Genomic DNA, 16,096 nt, shown 5'->3' with positions numbered 1-16,096 from the left:
GTGGATATGGAGTTGTATCTGAGCACGGTGTATCTGCGTGAACGTGTGTGAGAGTGGATATGGAGTTGTATCTGAGCACGGTGTATCTGTGTGAACGTGTGTGAGTGTGGATATGGAGTTGTATCTGAGCACGGTGTATCTGTGTGAACGTGTGTGAGTGTGGATATGGAGTTGTATCTGAGCACGGTGTATCTGTGTGAACGTGTGTGAGTGTGGATATGGAGTTGTATCTGAGCACGGTGTATCTGTGTGAACGTGTGTGAGTGTGGATATGGAGTTGTATCTGAGCACGGTGTATCTGTGTGAACGTGTGTGAGTGTGGATATGGAGTTGTATCTGAGCACGGTGTATCTGTGTGAACGTGTGTGAGTGTGGATATGGAGTTGTATCTGAGCACGGTGTATCTGTGTGAACGTGTGTGAGTGTGGATATGGAGTTGTATCTGAGCACGGTGTATCTGTGTGAACGTGTGTGAGTGTGGATATGGAGTTGTATCTGAGCACGGTGTATCTGTGTGAACGTGTGTGAGTGTGGATATGGAGTTGTATCTGAGCACGGTGTATCTGTGTGAACGTGTGTGAGTGTGGATATGGAGTTGTATCTGAGCACGGTGTATCTGTGTGAACGTGTGTGAGTGTGGATATGGAGTTGTATCTGAGCACGGTGTATCTGTGTGAACGTGTGTGAGAGTGGATATGGAGTTGTATCTGAGCACGGTGTATCTGTGTGAACGTGTGTGAGTGTGGATATGGAGTTGTATCTGAGCACGGTGTATCTGTGTGAACGTGTGTGAGTGTGGATATGGAGTTGTATCTGAGCACGGTGTATCTGTGTGAACGTGTGTGAGTGTGGATATGGAGTTGTATCTGAGCACGGTGTATCTGTGTGAACGTGTGTGAGTGTGGATATGGAGTTGTATCTGAGCACGGTGTATCTGTGTGAACGTGTGTGAGTGTGGATATGGAGTTGTATCTGAGCACGGTGTATCTGTGTGAACGTGTGTGAGTGTGGATATGGAGTTGTATCTGAGCACGGTGTATCTGTGTGAACGTGTGTGAGTGTGGATATGGAGTTGTATCTGAGCACGGTGTATCTGTGTGAACGTGTGTGAGTGTGGATATGGAGTTGTATCTGAGCACGGTGTATCTGTGTGAACGTGTGTGAGAGTGGATATGGAGTTGTATCTGAGCACGGTGTATCTGCGTGAACGTGTGTGAGAGTGGATATGGAGTTGTATCTGAGCACGGTGTATCTGTGTGAACGTGTGTGAGAGTGGATATGGAGTTGTATCTGAGCACGGTGTATCTGTGTGAACGTGTGTGAGAGTGGATATGGAGTTGTATCTGAGCACGGTGTATCTGCGTGAACGTGTGTGAGTGTGGAGAAGAATGTGAACATGAGTTTTTGTGAATGAGTGTCAGTCTGCGAATGTGTGAGATTGTATGTGAATGTTTGTGATCATGCTTGTGTCTATCAAATGAGTTTTCTAAAGTTGATTTGTGCTGCAGTAATTCTGTGAGTATGATTTTAAAAACACTGTTTCCTTACAGCCAGGCTTGGAGAAGTCATCATCAGGGCCTGAGTGATCTGTGGGTGTGTTGCCTGTCCACTGTTGCCAGCCAAAATCATCTTTATCACCCACATACTTCTCTGTCGTCCAACCACACAGGTCCTCATCAAAATCGCAACCTCTGATACAAGCTGTGCAGAGCAGGATGAGAAATGTCATGAATTAGTGCCAGGAATAAATGAATGACTAGACTAAGATTTGGGCTAATCAAAGACGGTAGTGGAAGGTTGTGTGTGGTGTCTGAGGACCTAGGGGATGCGCTTAATGAATACTTTTTGTCAGTATTCACATTGGCAAAGGGCAATGCTAGTGAGGATACGGAGATACTGGCTACATGATTAGATGGGATTGAGGTTGACGAAGAGGAGGTTTTAGCTATTTTGGAAGATCTGAAAATAGATAAGACCCCAGGGCTGGATGGGATTTATCCTCGGATTCTCTGGGAAGCCAGGGAGAAGATTTCAGAGCCTTTGGCTTCGATCTTTATGTCATTATTGTCGACAGGAGTAATGCCAGAAGACTGGAGGACTGCAAGTGTTGTTCCCTTGTTTAAGAAGGAGAGTCAGGACAACCCTGGGAATTATAGGCCAGTGAGCCTTACTTCAGTTCTGGGTAAGGTGTTGGGAAAGGTTATAAGAGATAGGACTTGTAATCATCGAGAATGGAATAAGTTGATTAGGGATAGTCAACACAGTTTTGTGAAGGGTTGAGTTCCGTATTGAGTTCTTTACAGAAGGTGACAAAACAGGTGGATGAAGGTAAAGTGGTTGATGTGGTGTATATGGACTTCAGTAAGGTGTTTGATAAGGTTCCACACGGTAGGCTGTTGCACAAAATACAGAGTTTCAGAATTGAAGGTGATTTAGCGGTTTGGATCAGACATTGGCTAGCTGAAAGAAGACAGAGGGTGGTAGTTGATGGGTAATGTTCATCTTGGAGCTCAGTTACCAGTGGTGTACCGCAAGGATCTGTTTTGGGGCTACTGCTGTTTGTCATTTTTATAAATGATCTGGAGGTGGCCATTGAAGGATGGGTTAATAAATATGTAGATGACATTAAGATAGGCAGAGTTGTGGATAGTGCCGAAGGATATTGTGGGTTACAGAGGGACATAGATACGATGCAGAGCTGGGCTGAGAGGTGGCAAATGGAGTTTAATGCAGAAAAGTTCACTTCGGAAGAAGTAACAGGAATACTGAATACTGGGCTAATGGTAAAATGCTTGGCAGAGAGATCTTGGTGTCCAGGTGCATAAATCCCTGAAAGTTGCCAGCCAGTTTGAGAGTGTTCCTCAGAAGGCATATGGTCTGTTGGCGTTTATTGGTAGGGAGATTGAGTTTTGGAGCCACAAAGTCATGCTTCAGCTGTACAAGACACTGGTGCGGCTGTACCTGGAGTATTGCGTACAGTTCTGGTCACCACATTATAGGAAGGATGCGGAAGCTTTGGAAAGGGTTCAGAGGAGATTGACTGGGATGTTGCCTGGTATGGAGGGAAGGTCTTACAAGGAAAGACTGAAGGAACTAAGGCTGTTTTCGTTGGAGAGAAGTAGGTTGAGAGGTGACTTAATCAAGACGTATAAGATAATCAGAGTGTTCGACAGGGTGGACTGTGAGAGCCTTTTTCCTCGGATGGTGAAGGCTAACATGAGGGGACACAGCTTTAAATTGAGGGGTGACAGATTCAGGACAGATATCAAGGGTAGTTTCTTTACTCAGAGAGTAGTAGTGGGGGTTGAACGGCCTGCCTGCAACAGTAGTAGACTCGCCGACATTAAGGGTATTTAAATGGGCATTGGATAGACATATGGATAATAATGGAATGGTGTAGTTGAGATGGGCATCAGATTAATATCACAGGTTGGCACAACATCGAGGGCCGAAGGGCCTGTACTGCGCTGTAACATTCTATGTTCTATGTCTGTAATTTGACCAGAATTAATAACGCCTCTCGGACTGTCTCTCTCGAACGTGAATGAGTGCAATGAGCAACTAAGAAGAAAAATCTTTGGGACCATTAAAAGAAGCGTTGATTTATCTTACTTTTCGGAGGGTTGCTGTCGACTTGTTGGGCCGAATGGCCTGTTTCCACACTGTAGGGGATCTAATCTAATCAAATCAAAATTGTGATCTGTCGGTGATGGGGATTTGTGTGACAATCCACAGGACACGACATGCCAACAGGCCCCTCCTCCAGTGCCCACACCAGACCACAAAGGGTGGTTAGTTCCATATGGCAGGAGGCTTTATGGGATCTTGCCATGCATGGAATGAGATAGAATCCCGACAGCGCAAAAGCAGGCCATTTGGCCCATCAAGTCCACAACAGCTCCGCAACGAGGAGCCTGCCCCCCCTCCCCCCCCCCCCCCCCACTCACCCCCCATATCTGTAATCCTGCATTTCCCATGGCGAACCTGTCTAAACTGCACATCCCTGGGCACTATGGGGCAATGTAGCACAGCAATCCACCCTAACCTGCACATCCCTGGACACTATGGGGCAATGTAGCACAGCAATCCACCCTAAACTGCACATCCCTGGGCACTATGGGTAATTTAGCATAGCCAATCCACCCTAACCTGCCCCTCCCTGGGCACTATGGGACAATCTAGCACGGCCAATCCACCCTAACCTGCACATCCCTGGGCACTATGGGTAATTTAGCATGGCCAATCCACCCTAACCTGCTCATCCCTGGACACTATGGGTAATTTAGCATGGCCAATCCACCCTAACCTGCACACCCCTGGGCACTATGGGTAATTTAGCATGGCCAATCCACCCTAACCTGCTCATCCCTGGACACTATGGGACAATGTAGCACGGCCAATCCTCCCTAACCTGCCCCTCCCTGGGCACTATGGGTAATTTAGCACGGCCAATCCACCCTAACCTGCACATCCCTGGACTGTGGGAAGCAACCAGAGCACCTGGAGGAAACCCACGCAGACATGGTCAGAAAGTACAAACTGCACATGCACAGTTGCCCGAGGTTGGAGTCAAATCTGGGTCCCTGGCGCCCTGAGGCAGCAGTGCTAACCAATGAGCTATCGAGCCTACTGGACGTTCGAAATCCTTGCTGTCTGTTGATGTACCAGCCACCAGTGACTTGTGGTGATTGGTCTACCATCAGTCTTCCTTTGTATTCTTTTAGAACAAGAGAATTAACCAAATTAAAGCAAAATATGAACTGACGGCCTCTGAGTGGGGTTCTAACAAAAATCAAATGGGTCAGATTGCAATGAAAATATCGTTTCAAGGATTAATATTGCAAGCCAGGCCATATGGTGCCCAGGTCATAGAGAAAATGCTCCTCTCTACTCACTTAAAAGAAAAAAACTTATGAAAATTAAACTGCCCCTAATGGGGCCCTGGAACAAAGGTATCACCAAATGCACGATAGCATCTCATAAGAGACTACAGGGAAACTTTACTAAAAACTAAAGTGACATTCTCTGGAGTGCTAATGTACCCCAGTCCCTGTGGTGCCCATCAGTCTTGAGTAACCTCTGCTGTGCCAATGCTGCTCTCCCTGCTGAGTCTCGGGTCCATCTGATTAGCAGTAATAACAGGATTAATCACTGCTGGGTCTCCCTTCGGAAGAGGCACTTGTCTTAACAACCCGATATAGTTTATTCCATTGCACCAACAATGTACAAATGACGTTAACTAGTTAGGTATAATTTCAAAGACTAACCAGGGCCTGAGGTGACATAGAACATAGACCCCCCCCACAGTGTGGAGGCAGGCCATTCAGCCCTTTGTGTCCGTATCACCCGTCTGAAGAGTATCCCACCTCAATCCATCCCCTTACCCTATCCCTGTATTTCGCATGGCCAATCCACCCTAACCTGCACATCCCTGGGCACTATGGGTAATTTAGCACGGCCAATCCACCCTAACCTGCACATCCCTGAACACTATGGGTAATTTAGCACGGCCAAACCACCCTAACCTGCACATCCCTGAACACTATGGGTAATTTAGCACGGCCAACCCACCCTAACCTACACATCCCTGGACACTATCCCTAACCTACACATCCCTGGGCACCATGGGTAATTTAGCACGGCCAATCCACCCTAACCTGCACATCCCTGGGCTGTGGGGGAAAACCGGAGCACCCGGAGGAAACCCACACAGACAGACGCCTGAGCCTGGAATCGAACCCAGGTCCCTGGTGCTGTGAGGCAGCAGTGCTAACCACTGAGCTACCGTGCTACCCCAAAAGTGATCCATCTGTCTCCATTTGCCTTACCTAGCCTTACCTGGTCCTCCTCCGAGGAGTGTGGGACAATATTAGGTTTTTGGAGTTCAATACATTCACCAATATTATCCCTTTTCGAACCATTATCTCGGACAACAAGCCTCAAACTGGAATTCCGGTCCCTAAATTTCTGGAGCCTTCTGTCTTCAGGGAATATTGGTGTCGCAGTTTTGCCCGGGACATTCGTGAACCGGATGGGCCTTTACAACGGTGGATAATGGTTGCCATTTCCACCATGGCAGACTCTGGATTTATTAATTGAATTGAAACTCCATTGAACTGTCCGGGGGTGAGATTTGAAACCCCCGCCTCTGCACAGTACTAAGCTGATCACTGGCCCAGTGACATTGTCATGGCCTCGGGTATGAATATATTAACATTGAAGTAAGGCACGCTCCAAAATTTATCAGTTAGTTGACTGGAATTTTATGAAGGACTGCCTATTAACCCTCCCAAGTTAGCAGATACAGGGGGGGGGGCTGTAAAATGGAATGGAATGGTGTTTGACATGGGGTGTGCCCAGTGCTTACCTCCACCATTGGTCTTTTACCCGTGGATGGGGAGCTCCATGCCAGCTGGAGATACTGCCGGGCACTGGTGTGCTTGGGAGTGGCTTGGGCACGTTAGGCCTGCGTTCATTAGAGTTTGAGAAAACCCAGAAGCGGTCGTACTGAAGCCTGGAAGCTTCTGAGAGGGTAGATGCTGAGAGGATGTTTCCCCTTGTGGTTGGGGGTCGAATCAGGGGTCTCAGCCAGATTTCCCACTGAAGGTGGAGATGAGAAGGAACCTCTCCTCCCTGGAGGGTTTGGAACTCTCTTCCCCAGATGGGCAGTGGTGGCCAGATCATTGAATATATTCAAGACCAAGCTAGGCCCAATTGACAAGAGCATAAAGGATTATGGGAGATGGAAAAGGAAAGTCGGGTTGTGGACACAATGATTTTATCGAATGGGATTGAGGGCCCGAATGGTCTGCGCTTGCTTATTTATCTCACATTGTAATGTTGATAGATATGCTTGGGAGTCCTAACAAATGTATTAAACTGAAAAATACCGCCTTCCTGATCCTTAAAAAAAGATCCAAGCAGACAGAAGAAGAAACAATGCTATCGTAAGTCAGCAATCTGTTAACTTTGAGATTCCCTCACGGCCTCTAGGCCTCTTGTAGACACGCTTAGGCCAGTTTTAAAATGAAGAAATTATGGTTGATTTTTCACCAGCATATGAGCTGTGATTTCCCCCACCCGCAGAGAATCTGATTGTGTCTTCCGCTAACTTCAATCCAGGTCAGAACTGGGCCCCATTCCTACCAGCTGACCTGTTGGAAACCACCCCCCCTCAGTGTCTCCATTCATCAACACCACCACCTACAGGTTAGGCTTCGGGTTGGACTCACCGAAGCAAGGCCCCATCGTTATGGCAACGTTATCCAGCGCCGTTTGAGCCGAGTCGTTCCCGCCTCGGGTCGCCTCAAAAATAACCTGTTGGAAAAGGAGACAGAGTCACGCTGAACGATGTCAGCAGGCTGGGGGAGGGGCACACAATTGACAAGGCACTCGGAGTCCTAATGGAGGAGGATGTACACCTGCATTTTTGAAAGGGCACACTGTGCCTCAAGGGTAAAGATCAACCTTACTGATCGGGGTGGGGGCATTGGCGTGACATCCATCGCCCCTTATCAAAACCGCTTGCTGTCCCCTTCTGCCTGACTCCATTTTGGAAATGGCTTTGACAATTAGATGTCAACCATGATTTCAATCACCCTCGATTGTTACGGAACTAACTTCCACAAGAAGCTTCATGCTTTATGGGCTAGAACCAGGACAGGCAACCTTAAAAACTGTCTGAAATAAAACTTGTGTGTTTCAACAAAGCCACCCAAATCTCTCTTTCCTTCTCTCTCAGGTTAGTGTGAAAGATTGAATGGTGCTATTCAAGTGAGGGGGGGCCTTCGCCAACAAAATCTCCCCCTCCCGTAAAGTCAATCACCTGGTTACTGTGACCTTGCAGTGTGTGGGATCTTGCTGTGCCCAAATGGCTGCCACACTTCCTTCCATCACTGCACTGCAGGGCGAAGGGGAATACGCTGAGGCGCTATCTGAATTCAGTTGGTGCCCAGGGTGGTAAATTGGGTCACAGCGGGATGGGTGTAAGGAATGAACCAAGGGGAAGGGGAGCCCCCCCCACCCCCCACCCCCGATAATCCCGAGGATTGATATAGCGCCTCACCCGGACGGTGCCGCTGGTCTGCCCCGGGATGGTGACTGACCCCGACAGCCAGGCGTGGCTCTGGGATACGTTGCGACTCCACAGCTGCATGTCGCCTGGGTCTTGAGCGAGTAGGACTCTGAGGGTCTGTCCATTATCAAACCCTCCATACATGTAGTAAGAGAACTCGACACACACATCGCCAGTGACATTCACAGTCGAACTTTCCAGACGGATGAACTGTTTGGGATGATATTTGACAGTATCCAGGTAGATGTAGTAACCTGGTTCAAAGACAAGGAAATAATAATTACTTATTCAATCAGACTTTCGAGATAAGACTTTATTAAAAAGGTGGGACTTGCTGTTCCATCTCCCCTTGGCTCGAGCACACATGGAGCTCTGTGACCGAATAGACACAGCACGACAGCAGGCCATTCAGCCCAACAGGTTTCATGCTAGTCTTTATCCACCTCTTCCCATCGATCACCGCCCCCTCCAATTCACTGCTCAACGGCCAAAACTTTCGAGCCCCAAGATTGGATCAGCTTCGGAAGCATTTGGGAATTCCTGATCCACACCATTCCCGTGGATCCCTGCTAACTCATACTGCCCCCAGTTCTCGCCTTCATAATAAGAAAATGATGTAGAGAGCTAGGGGAGGTGGAGTGGAATGATGGATAGAGTAAGGGACCGAGAGCATAGAACTATCATAGAAAGGACTGGGTTGCGTTCTCCAGCACAGGCTGAGAGGAGATGATGTCTTTATAAAATAATTTGGTCGTATGGATGTAGAGAAGGTGTTTGCACCTGTCAGGAGATGTTGAATCACTGAATCCCTACTTCACGGAAGCAGGCCATTCGGACCATCAAGTCCATACTGACCCTCCCACCCAGATCCACCCCCCCCCATCCAACCATAACTCTCCATTTCTTATGGCTAATCCACTTAGCCTACACATCTCTAAACGCTGTGGCCTGACCTGCACATCTTTGGAGGAGAGCGGAGGAAACCCACCAGGGAGAATGTGCAAGCTCCACGCAGACAGACGCCCCCGAGACTGGAATCGAACCCGAGGCCCTGGCGCCGTGAGGCAGCAATGCAGGTACATACGTCAATCAGTCATCAGTACTCACACGGTGTCGAGACTCTGAGAAAGGGAGGGTGGAAGAGCTACCTACATTAACATGTGAAGAAATGGGAGGAGCCCGCCAGTGGTCATTCTGAGAGAAGGCAAAGCCACAGCAGAAAGAGGTTCAGAATGGGGGAGGGGGGCAGTACAGTCAGAGAGGGGAGCCTCAAGGCTACAGATGCGTCTCAAACCAGGGCAGTCCAATACAGCCATCCGTATAAGAAGGTCACCAACAAATCCAAATGAGACTTCACGAGATATCTCTCCTGCTAGAGAGTGGGGAGAATGAGCTAAGGTTGGATTCCCTACAGTGTGGAATACAGGCCCTTCGGCCCAACCAGTTCACACCGACCCTCCGAACAGTGACCCACCCAGACCCATTTCCCTCTGACTTATCCACCTAACACTATGGGACAATTTAGCATGGCCAATTCACCCTGACCTGCACATCTTTGGATTGTGGGAGGAAACCGGAGCACCCAGAGGAATCCCACGCAGACACAGGGGAGAATGTGCAAACTCCACACAGACAGCGCTCCTTCAGCCCTGCAGTTCCATCACGAGATCGCAACATATTGGGTTTCACGGGAGCCTCCCATTCCCGGCCCTCGGCTGAAGGCTAGGAATGACTTGCCCATTCCAGCTCGCTGCCCCAACTTGGGTACCACCCTACCTGTCCTGTTGGCCCCGTCCCAAGGAGCAGGATGGTCCTCCAATGGCTTGGTTAATACCGAACCTTTCGAGCGGTCCCAGTCTCCATCGTCGCTGCCTACTGGTTGGACCCAGTCGCAGTAGGGTTTGGCGTCATCGTTGAAATCACAGCGTGTGATGTAATCTGCAAACAGGAAGGACACTCACTTCAACCAAGTAACCTGGGCCCCAGGAGGGAACTGTAACCAAGGAGGTGGAACCCGCACAGAGGTAATCCCTTGGCCAAATCCTGGACAGACGATAAACACGCACACCGTTGGAACATCAGAAACGCAGCAGCAAGCTCCCACTAAAATGGGGATGGGGGAATGGCAGTTCCAGCTACAAAAAACAGAACTTGCAGGAAAAGCTCAGCATCTGTGGAGAGACAGCAGAGTTAACATTTCGGGTCAGGTGACCCTAACATTGAGGAAGGGGCCACTCGACTTGAAGCGTTAACTCTGATTTCTTGCCTCAGAGCTTTGTTTCCAGCAATTTCTGTGTTTTGTTTGTGATTTACAGCATCCGCGGTTCATTTGGGTTTTTTTTTTGTCTTGACAGTTTTCGCTGTCGGTTGAGGTTTAGGAATTAGGCACTTTACACACTACGGAGAACTCACCTCACCCCACCACCCTCACAACGTCTCTTCTCCCAACAGGAGCCGTGGGGACGTTTGTAAGAGGGAGCGGTAACAACTTATCACCTCATCCGGAAAGACGGAATTTCTGACACGACAGCTCTTCCTCAAGAGCCGGGAGTGTGGGACTCAACTACACACTAAAATCCTGGGATAGGGCATGAACCCACAACCTTCTGGCTCGATGGCGAAAGAGATGGCAATTGTGGTGTGACTGAATAGATGGGGTGGGACTGTTCATCGGATGCGATTGGGTTAGAAAGTGTTCCTGATGAAGGGCTTTTGCCCGAAATGTCGATTGTCCTGTTCAGCGGATGCTGGCTGACTTTTTTAGATTAGGTTCCCTACAGTGTGGAAACAGGCCCTTCGGCCCAACGCGTTCCACACCGACGAGTAACCCGCCCAGACCCGTTTCCCCTCTGACTAAATTCACCTTAACCCGCACATCTTTGGACTGTGGGAGGAAACCAGAGCACCCAGACGAAACCCACGCAGACACGGGGAGAATGTGCAAACTCCACACAGACAGTCGCCTGAGGTTGGAATCGAACCCGGGTCCCTGGTGCTGTGAGGCAGCAGTGCTAACCAGTGAGCCACCGTGCCACCCCTTGCTTTTCCAACACAAACTTAATCTTGACTCTAATCTCCAGCATCTGCAGCACCCACTTTCACCTTCGAAAGAGTCAGGTTGGAGTGCTAGTGTTACAAATTCTTTGTCGGTTGAATGTGTGTACACTAAATAATTTCTAAGTAACCCGTGCAAACGTATGATGATGCATTGCTCATGAGGATGGGATGTGAATCCCGGTCTCTTGACTCGGCGTGTGCATGTGCTAATGCTCTCGCTGTGATTAAGAGCAGTAATCAATTGGGGAAAAGCAAGGTCATGTCAGTAAGAGTCCCTCTGTACCCGGGAGAGTGGAAGGTAAAAGGTAGTTTTCACTTTATCCTAAAGAGGATAGATCAGCTTTACTGCGCTCCTCTAATTGAAATTTGGAGTCATTTCCAGGTTAGCACGGGGCCCACTGAAGGGAATGGCCAGCCATTTTTGTCTGAGTAAAAATTGAGGAAACTGGGGACGCTGTAAATCAGAAAGAGAAATTGCTGGAAAAGCTCAGCAGGTCTGGCAGCATCTGGGGAGAGAAATCAGAGTTAACGTTTCGGCTTGAGTGACCCTTCCTCAGAACTGAGGACAGAACAGTTCCGAGGAAGGGTCACTCAACCCCAAAACATTAACTCTGATTTCTCTCCCCGGATGCTGCCAGACCTGCTGAGCTTTTCCAGCAATTTCCGTTTTTTGCGTCCGTTTTGTCTGTCATTTTCCATAGATTTGTCCCTTTCCCCCACTTGGCAACGGGAACGCCGCGCTAGTTTAAAGTAAGCGAGAGTGGGCACTGCTGGAGATTAGAGTCGAGAGTGTGGTGCTGGAAAAGCACAGCAGGTCGGGCAGTATCCGAGGAGCAGGAGAATCGACGTTTCAGGCAATAGCCTCATCCTCATTCCAGCACCACTCTAATCTTGACTCCTTGCTAGTTTGGTAACCCATTACAAACCCAGTGAGTACAAGTCAGCTATTCTCAATGAAATCTAGTCATTGAGGATGTTAAGGCTTGAACTGTCTCCCAGTCCTCAGGCAGGAGACATCTCAGTTCTCTATGCCAATGCTGCCTGACAGTCGGTCATGTCTTCCCCACCCGGCCTCCCTGCCCCCACCGTACCTTTAACAGGGCCATCTCCATGGCAATCCTGGGGAGAAGACGTTCTGCAAGGGAAGAGAAGGAAAAGATCAGGGTTATTCCTGAACGCTGGGGCAGTCAAGTAAAATCTCCATGGCAACGGGCCTGTCCCTGGTGTGCTCACCCAACAACATCGGTTTGGGATGGGGAGGGGGGCGCAAGGAGAAGCAACAGTGGTGGAATGCCACTCGACCCATAACCCAATGGGCCTGGCCAATGCTGTGGGATCATGGGTTCAAATCTTGTCACAGTCGCTGGCGAAATTAATACATCTGGAACCGAGGGTCTAGCTTTGGTGAGGGGGAGCTTGACAGTGGTGGCTGATTGTTGTCTGAGAGTGAGGAAAAAAAAATCCCTAACTGGTTCACATGCCTCCTTTAAGGAGGGGAACCTTTCACCCTTACTTGGTCTGGCCTACACGTGACTCCAGACCCACACCAACATGGCTGACTCTCAGCCGCCGCAGAGCAAACGGAGTCATACAGCACGGAAACAGACCCTTCGGTCCAACTCTCAACGCCGACCAGGTATCCTAAATAAATCTGGTTCCATTGGCCCATATCCCTCTGAACCCCTTCCTATTCATATACCCATGCAGATGCCTTTGAAATGTTGTCATTGTACCAGCCTCCACCACATCCTCCAGTTTTAGACTCCCCTAATCCTGGGGAAAAAGACCATGGCTATTCACCCTATCCGTGCCCCTCTCATGATTTTACAAGCCTCACCCCTCAGCCTCCGACGCTCCAGGGGGAAACAGCCCCAGCCTATTCAGCCTCTCCCTGCAGCTCAAACCCTCAAACCCCGGCTGCCGTTCCTGTGAAATGGTTGAGTAAATCACTCAGTACAGGGGGATAATTGTTCACCTTGTCAGTGAAGGCCACATCCTACAGAAGCAATAAGATTAAAAAACAGGCATCCCACACTTGACAAGACACTTAAGATGTCAAGTCATAAGGAATTGAAGCGGGCCATTTGGCCTCTTGGACCTCTTCTACCGTGTGATAAGGTCATTTCTGACCTGACTGAACACTTGGCTCCATGTTCCTGTCATCCACCACCCCTCCCCCCACATCCTTCCCCAGGTACACCCAGCCTCTCCAGGGCGGCACGGTGACACAGTGGTTAGCACTGCTGCCTCACAGCGCCAGGGACCCGGGTTCAATTCCCGCCTCAGGCGACTGACTGTGTGGCGTTTGCGCATTCTCCCCGTGTCTGCGTGGGTTTCCTCCGGGTGCTCCGGTTTCCTGCCACAGTCCAAAGATGTGCAGGTCAGGGTGAATTGGCCATGCTAAATTGTCCGTAGTGTTAGGTGTAGGAGAATGGGTCTGGGTGGGCTGCTCTCCAGAGGGCCGGTGAGGGCTTGTTGGGCCGAAGAGCCTGTTTCCACACTGTAAGCAATCTAATCTAATAACTCCTGACTGTCTTGTCAATCAGAAACCCCTCTAACTCAGCCTTGAATGCATTTAATGATCCAACTTCCACTGAGGAAAAAATTCCAAAGAGGCTTCATTAAGTGGCCTGTGCAGGATATTGGTTCGGCCACTTTTTGGAATACTGCGTTCAGTTCCGCTCTCCCTGCTACAGGAAGGATGTTGCGAAACTTGAAAGGGTTCAGAAACGATTTACAAGGATGTTGCCAGGGTTGGAGGATTTGAGCTACAGGGAGAGGCCGAACAGGATGGGGCTGTTTTCCCTGGAGCGTCGGAGGCTGAGGGGTGACCTTATAGAGGTTTGTAAAATCACGACGGACAGGGTTAAAAATCACACAACACCAGGTTATGGTCTAACAGGTTTATTTGGAAGCACTAGCTTTCGGAGCGCTGCTCCTTCACCAGGGGGTTGTGGAGTATACAGGGCAGCGTTCTGAAAGCTAGTGCTGCCAAATAAACCTGTTGGACTATAACCTGGTGTTGTGTGATAGTTAACTTTGTACACCCCAGTCCAACACCGGCACCTCCAAATCATGATGGGCAGAGATAGGGTGAACAGACAAGGTCTTTTTCCCCAGGGTAGGGGAGTCCAAAACTAGAGGGCATAGGTTTAGGGTGAGAGAGGTAAGATATAAAAGAGACCTAAGGGGTAGCTTTTTCACACAGAGGGTGGTGTGTGTATGGAATGAGCTGCCAGAGGATGTGGTGGAGGCTGGTACAATTGCAACATTTAAGAGGCATTTGGATGGGTGTATGAATAGGAAGGGTTTGGAGGGATAAGGGCTGGGTGCTGGCAGGTGGGACTAGATTGGGTTGGGATATCTGGTCGGCATGGACGGGTTGGGCCGAAGGGTCTGTTTCCGTGCTGTACGCCATATTCATTTGAGCAAGAATTTCCCCAATTTACAGCAGAGATTTCACATTGATGAGGATTGTAAAACTCTCTTTATGTTTCGCATCAGATATGGGCACCGCTAGCAAGGCCCAAAGTCCCTGGCCCCCCTTGACCTGAGAGGGCAGTTCGGAGTCAACCACTTTGCTGTGGGTCTGGAGTCACATGTAGGCTAGACACTGATCCGTTTCCCTTCCCTCAAGGTCTTTCGCGAATCTGTGGGGTGTTTTTGCAACCATCAATAAAAGGTGTCCCAGTCTGAGACTGGCTTTATATTGCACATTTTATTAACGGAATTCTGCCAGCCGCTACGGGATTTAAAACTGCCCCTCCCGGAATATTCTCAGATTGCCATTCTGGGGGTTAAAGGGGGAGTGATGAGCTGGTGGTATTTTCACTATTTACAGTATTAATCCAGAAACTCAGCTAATTTTTTTTAATAGAATCCCTATAATGTGGAAACAGGCCAGTTGGCTCAACAAGTCCACATCGACTCTCTAAAGAGTCTCTCACCCAAACCCATTCCCCTACCCTATATTTACCCAGACTAATGCACCTAACCTACACATCTCTGAACACTGTATGGGTAATTTCCCACGGCCGATCCACCCTAACCTGCACATCTTTGGACTGTGGGAGGAAACCGGAGCACTCGGAGGAAACCCACGCAGACACGAGGAGAATGTGCAAACTCCACACAGACAGTCACCCGAGGCTGGAATCAAACCGGGGACCCTGGTGCTGTGAGGCAGCAGTGCTAACCACTGAGTCACCGTGCTGCCAATGTTCTGGGGACCTGGGTTTGAATCTCGCCGTGGGTGGAATTTGAATTAAATAAAAATAATCTGAAGTTAAGAGTCTCGTGACCACCATTGCCAAATACCGGGAAAACCTATTATCCGTGAGGGAAGGAAATCTGCCATCCTTACCTGGTCTGGCCAACATGTGACTCCAGACCCACAGCAATGTGGTTAACTCTTAACTATCCTCTGGGCAATTAGGGATGGGCAACAAATTCTGCCTAGTCAGAGAAGTTGTGACATCCATGAGTGAATTACAAAAAGTCACTGTCCCAGTCCAAAGGAAGCAAGTGGGACAGATGCTAAGAGGAAGCTAAATAAAGGAAGATAGGGTGAGGTAAAATGGGGGAAGAGTAAATGCCAACATTGATCTGTCAGGCTGAATGGCCTGTTTCTGTACTGTACTATCAAACATTTTGAATACAAGCAATCAGACTGTCCCGAGATTAATGTGCCTGTGTGATCTGCCAACTGACCATAGCGGTTCCCACTCACACTGTTCACCATTTTCTGATTAAGTAGATACAGAGATAGTGCACACACAGATACACACACAGACACATTCTCTTTCTCTCTCTCTCACACACAGGCACACACACACACTCACTCTCTCTCACACATACACTCACTCTCTCTCTCACACAGACACACACTCACTCTCTCACACTCACTCTCTCACACACACTCAAATACTTGCTCTCTCACACACACACATACTTGCTCTCACACAC

The 16,096-nt window shown here is 49.0% G+C and overlaps 1 protein-coding gene across 1 annotated transcript in view; it reads right to left on the bottom strand.

The window, feature by feature from the left end:
* Nucleotides 1-1,486: 1,486 nt before the first annotated feature.
* LOC122544396 (zonadhesin-like) overlaps nt 1,487-16,096 on the bottom strand; it is a 17,056-nt gene continuing 2,446 nt past the window's right edge. The window contains exons 2-6 of the mRNA XM_043683643.1: nt 12,223-12,266; nt 9,851-10,012; nt 8,066-8,328; nt 7,233-7,317; nt 1,487-1,701 (exon numbers count right to left, since the gene is read on the bottom strand). Of these exons, the coding sequence (XP_043539578.1) occupies nt 1,487-1,701; nt 7,233-7,317; nt 8,066-8,328; nt 9,851-10,012; nt 12,223-12,266 (769 nt within the window). The remainder of the gene's footprint in view (nt 1,702-7,232; nt 7,318-8,065; nt 8,329-9,850; nt 10,013-12,222; nt 12,267-16,096) is intronic.

Source organism: Chiloscyllium plagiosum, chromosome 48 (genome assembly GCF_004010195.1).
Source record: "Chiloscyllium plagiosum isolate BGI_BamShark_2017 chromosome 48, ASM401019v2, whole genome shotgun sequence".
Classification (NCBI taxonomy): domain Eukaryota; kingdom Metazoa; phylum Chordata; class Chondrichthyes; order Orectolobiformes; family Hemiscylliidae; genus Chiloscyllium; species Chiloscyllium plagiosum.
The sequence above is the reverse complement of the archived record's forward strand: the minus strand, read 5'-3'. Positions and strand labels throughout refer to the sequence as shown.